The sequence below is a fragment of the Nelumbo nucifera genome, chromosome 2 (assembly GCF_055504915.1).
Source record: "Nelumbo nucifera cultivar China Antique chromosome 2, China Antique-T2T, whole genome shotgun sequence".
Lineage (NCBI taxonomy): Eukaryota > Viridiplantae > Streptophyta > Magnoliopsida > Proteales > Nelumbonaceae > Nelumbo > Nelumbo nucifera.
Window position 1 is genome coordinate 925,250 of NC_142650.1, and position 4,456 is coordinate 929,705.

A 4,456-nucleotide genomic window follows, 5' to 3' on the forward strand; every position below is an offset into this window, starting at 1 on the left:
GTGGCCAAAGTAAACATGGGCCACATTTGAACTGAAGGAGAGAGTCGGTAATTTGGATATTGGTTTGTTTGGATTCAACCTCCCTCAGGTCTGGTACATCTCGGTCCACAATCCACATGGATTTTTACAGTAGGATCAGGAAATGGAATGTTTAGTAATGTGTAAAGATATAATATATAAATGTAATGTGGTTGCCTTTGTGAAAGCGTAGTTGTTTTGCTTTTAACATCACGCATATCGTGATCGTGTGAACTGTGAAAGTAGTGATAGTGAAGCCTTGTTTTTGAAAGCCAAAACTGAAGTACAGTTGGCCCCGGATGAAGTACTATTTATTTTGATGCCGTATACACAAACCCGAATGACTATTGGCTCCACCACCACCACCATCTCCCCACTCGCTAGGGCTAGACGCAAAATTTTTTGGATTATGTTAAGATATGGTATGAAAAGAGTTTTGGCCAATCAAAATCTACCCATAAATTTTGATAAATAATACCTTATTTACTATTATGTTTATGATTTCAGTTTATTGATTTTTTATTTTTTGGATATTATATCTTTTCCATATCATAGTTGAATCCAAAAGAATAAACACAAACTCAAAATCAAGATAGAATTTTTTTTTTTTTTTTTTGTGTGTGAAAACAGGAAATTGGAAATCAAAATAATAGTAGTTATTAATAGTGGTGAAAATTTTAGCCTTGCCATGCCCATATGTAAATAAAGTCCACATAAACAATTAAACATATATTATTTTGGAGTGCGGATTCTTTGGTATCGAAGCTGAAGCACCTTCCCCATCCCCATGCAATACAATTGCAATTATAACCTCTATTTATTTCAGTTTCCTTCCCAATTGCATGCCAACTGCCTTAATTTTTGTAAGGTGGCTGCTGTGGCCTGGCCTGTCTGTCATTAATTACTGTACACTCCCCAATTCTTTTCTTTCTCTATTATTATTATTCATGTGTACGACTTTGACTTAGACTTTGAGCGTTGTTCGACTTGCACGCACAAGAAAATATACTCAATTGTTCTCTAATTGAACTTACTCGTTTACTTAAATGCTAATAAATAAAATCTAAAATTTTATTTGTAAAAAATACATAAATATTGATATAAAGGTTGGTTGATGCGTGTGGAATGAAGAATGGAGAATGGAGATGAAGAAGCAAGCTGAGAAACATAGGTACGTCATAGGTAGAGTCTAAATGCAGTTTGCTGAAGCAGCGGCTTTGAGCAGCAAAGTGAATAGCATGAAAGGAGAAGAGAAAAAAGGGCTGTGGTCACTCTCCAACGTGTACACGGTAGAGGGCGGCCACTTTTGTATCATGGCTTCTTGCTGCTGGGGCTTGATGACCTGATCGTGCATTGTCTTTATGTAAACTCGAGTGATATCATCGGCACCTATTCCTTCAATTAGCCGTGCTCCTAGTAATGCCAGAAGCGGTCCTGGCTTCAGAAGCATTAATGCCAGAGTGGAGTCCTGTTTCACCCACCACAATTCACAAAAACATAAATCAATCAATCAATCAAAACTTAAAAGTGTTTTGAAATAGGGGAGGCTGATATATATAATTCATATGAGCTTAGTTGATGACTTTTGGAGTAGATTATGTACATGTGATTATGTCTACATCAGGTAGATCAGGGGCAAAATTGAAATTACCTCTTGAGGGCTCATGTGATAGATGATCTTGCGCTGATACTCTTTCTTTATAATGGCGCTGGTGGGAGGATGATCCCTTCCCAATCCATATCCAAATTCATACACGTCTCCAAACTCCGAAAGATCTGGAGCCCCCTGTTTGTTCATTGTTCCATATCATCATACACCACCAAGGTCAGATCAGATGTACAAAGCCACTCCGGATTTTCCACTCACTTTTCCTACCCACTCCTTACCCGCCCTGAATTAGAGTTACACATCTCTATTATGAATTAAGAGATATGTGGCTGCAATTCAGGGCGGGTAGGGAGTGGGCAGGAAAAGTGAGTAGAAAATCTGGGCAAAGCTTGCATGCATTGCACTTACAAACTCTTGTTTAATTTTTTACAGGTGGAAATGGAATGACATGGGCCATGTATTAACTGGTTTATTTCAGTAATGGAATAATCCCGCAACCAGTATTTTAGGAAAAAAGGGGAAGTTATTAATGATGTATGACACGGAATACCAAAAAAATCCTAATTCACCCTCGGCCTCAACTAAAACGGTGCCAGTCTTGGTCCTTCTCGGTATAGGTAAATAACTAAATACCAATACGTCATGATAATGATGATGATTTAAAACCGTGGCTTACGGCCTTGTAAGACGTACACAGGGTAGTTCTGATTGGTCAAACTTAATTCTTTCCTAATGTTAACAATATATTCACTCTCACTCTCACTTTTCAGAGTTTGACTTGATCAATGAGAACCATCTTTTGAATTTTGATGAATTTTTATTAGCATAAGGCGTAAGTGTAGGATTCCAGATTCCACAAGAACGCTAAAATAAAAAAAAAAAAAAGAAAGAAAGAAAGAATAGGGGGTAATTAAGTGCAGTGTTGATTCAGATTCATTATTGAACCTTGAGAGATAGAGAGGGTTGGGCATGCAGGGAAGGAGATGATGATAAAGGTATATGTGATGTTATGTGGTATATAATATGACTTACGAGGGAGGAGAGAGGAGTGAGGAGTGAGGAGTGAGGAGTGAGGAGTGGGGAGTGAGGACGACTGGACGAGGAGAGGAGTACGTAAAAACTTGACCTTTTGGGCATACTCATGCCTGGCCTGGCCTGACGTATACGGTATACGTGTCGTGTAATAGTTAAATCCATCCTAAATTGTAAGTTGTAACCCCACCCGAGTCCCAACCCATTCATTCCATGTTATTTTTACCTTTTAGGTTGCCTCCATCCCCAAACAGGACTCAACGCGCCATTTCTGCAGCTCAGCCGCCTCCAATTCCAATGGCCGCTCCAGCTTCCATGTCCATCCATCCATTTCACAATTCACAGTTCAGAGTTCAGACCCTCCTATCCTCCACTCCATCAATAGATTATATATATAGATACAAAATTAGGGTATACCCTTAATTAATAAGGAATTACCGTCTCTGTACTCACTCTGTAATTTGAACAAGCAATTAAGGAACGTACGTACTAGTACTATGTATGTGATAATGTGAGGTCTGAGGAGAGAGGAGGAAGAAGAGGAAGGGTTTGACGATTAGGTAGTATGGTATGAACTAGGCAACTAGCTAACTAGCTAAGTTCATGTATAGTTGCAATATGAGAACAAGTCAAATTAGTCATGAAAATTACATCTTTGATATCCTGGTCCGTCTGGAACCCCCACCGAAGCATCGTTGCTCCTATGTAGATCGCCATCCCTATTTTCTTCGGAAACTTATAAATCGCATCCGTCACGCTCAGTCCTCCCGCACTGTGTCCCACCAATATTACCTGACCAATCAGCCCAACCCAAGCAAAATTAATATTAATATCGGCCTAATTAAATCCAGCAAAATTAATATATATATATATATATATATATATATATATTAATAGCAGGAATCAGAAGAAGAAGGTAGCGATGGATGAGAGTTTACCTTTTGGTCCTGCGGCAAGTGAGACAAGAAGTCGACGAGTGGCTGATTGTATTGGTCGAACGAAAGAATTGAATCGGGATCAGAAGGATCGATGCCGGCGCTCTTGAGGTCGATGCACGTTACCTTGTAACCGGAACTCTCCATGAGACACCGGAGTTTATACCAGCACCAGGCACCGCCTCCGATGCCATGCAGCAGCACGAAGTGAGCGGCTCTGGAAGAGAAGGGAGGTATCCCCATTACTAACCCCTTCCCATCTTCACTGGCTATTACCATCTCTCTCTCTCTCCCTCTCCCTCTCCCTCTCCCCTCGTCCGTCGGCCTAGTTAGCTAGCTTACCTATTAGAGTCAGGCGTCTTCACTCTTCACTTTTCCTAATTAATATAACAAACGTTACAAGTTACAACCCAGCTATGATATTTATGTGAAATGAATTACTCGGGAAAAAAAAAACTCCCTTCCTTTTCCACTTTCCACTTTCCACTTTCCACCTTCCACCTTGCACTTTGCACTGCTTATATAGTTATGAGACAGCCCTTGTGCCCCTTAGGTGAGGTCGACCGACCAGTTTGGTTTGGGTTTTAATTGGGACCGACTTTGGTCTTCGGCCGGGTTGGGACTTGGGCCGCCTCCCAATTAAGTCTTTAAAGTCCACACCGTATAAAAAATACAAATAGATAATATCGTGAATATTGCAAGTGTAATAAAATTAATAAAGAGGACTACCGGATGTCCTTGGGAACTGAGATTTATCATCATCAATCACAGGCCAATATATATTTTATTTTTTATATATTATATGACGACGACGAGGATGTTTGTCTGCTTCTTAATTAGCTTAATTCACTGGATTTGTGTT

At 39.8% G+C, this 4,456-nt stretch overlaps 1 protein-coding gene across 1 annotated transcript; it reads right to left on the reverse strand.

Annotated features, from left to right (window-relative positions):
* Positions 1 to 1,024: 1,024 nt before the first annotated feature.
* Positions 1,025 to 3,997, reverse strand: LOC104588354 (methylesterase 17-like). The gene is made up of 4 exons (XM_010246240.3): positions 3,598 to 3,997; positions 3,311 to 3,451; positions 1,670 to 1,804; positions 1,025 to 1,486 (listed from the first exon to the last, which is right to left on the reverse strand). Exons 1-4 carry the CDS (start codon positions 3,871 to 3,873, stop codon positions 1,208 to 1,210), a joined length of 831 nt encoding a protein of 276 aa, XP_010244542.1. The 5' UTR covers positions 3,874 to 3,997; the 3' UTR covers positions 1,025 to 1,207.
* Between the last annotated feature and the right edge of the window lie 459 nt (positions 3,998 to 4,456).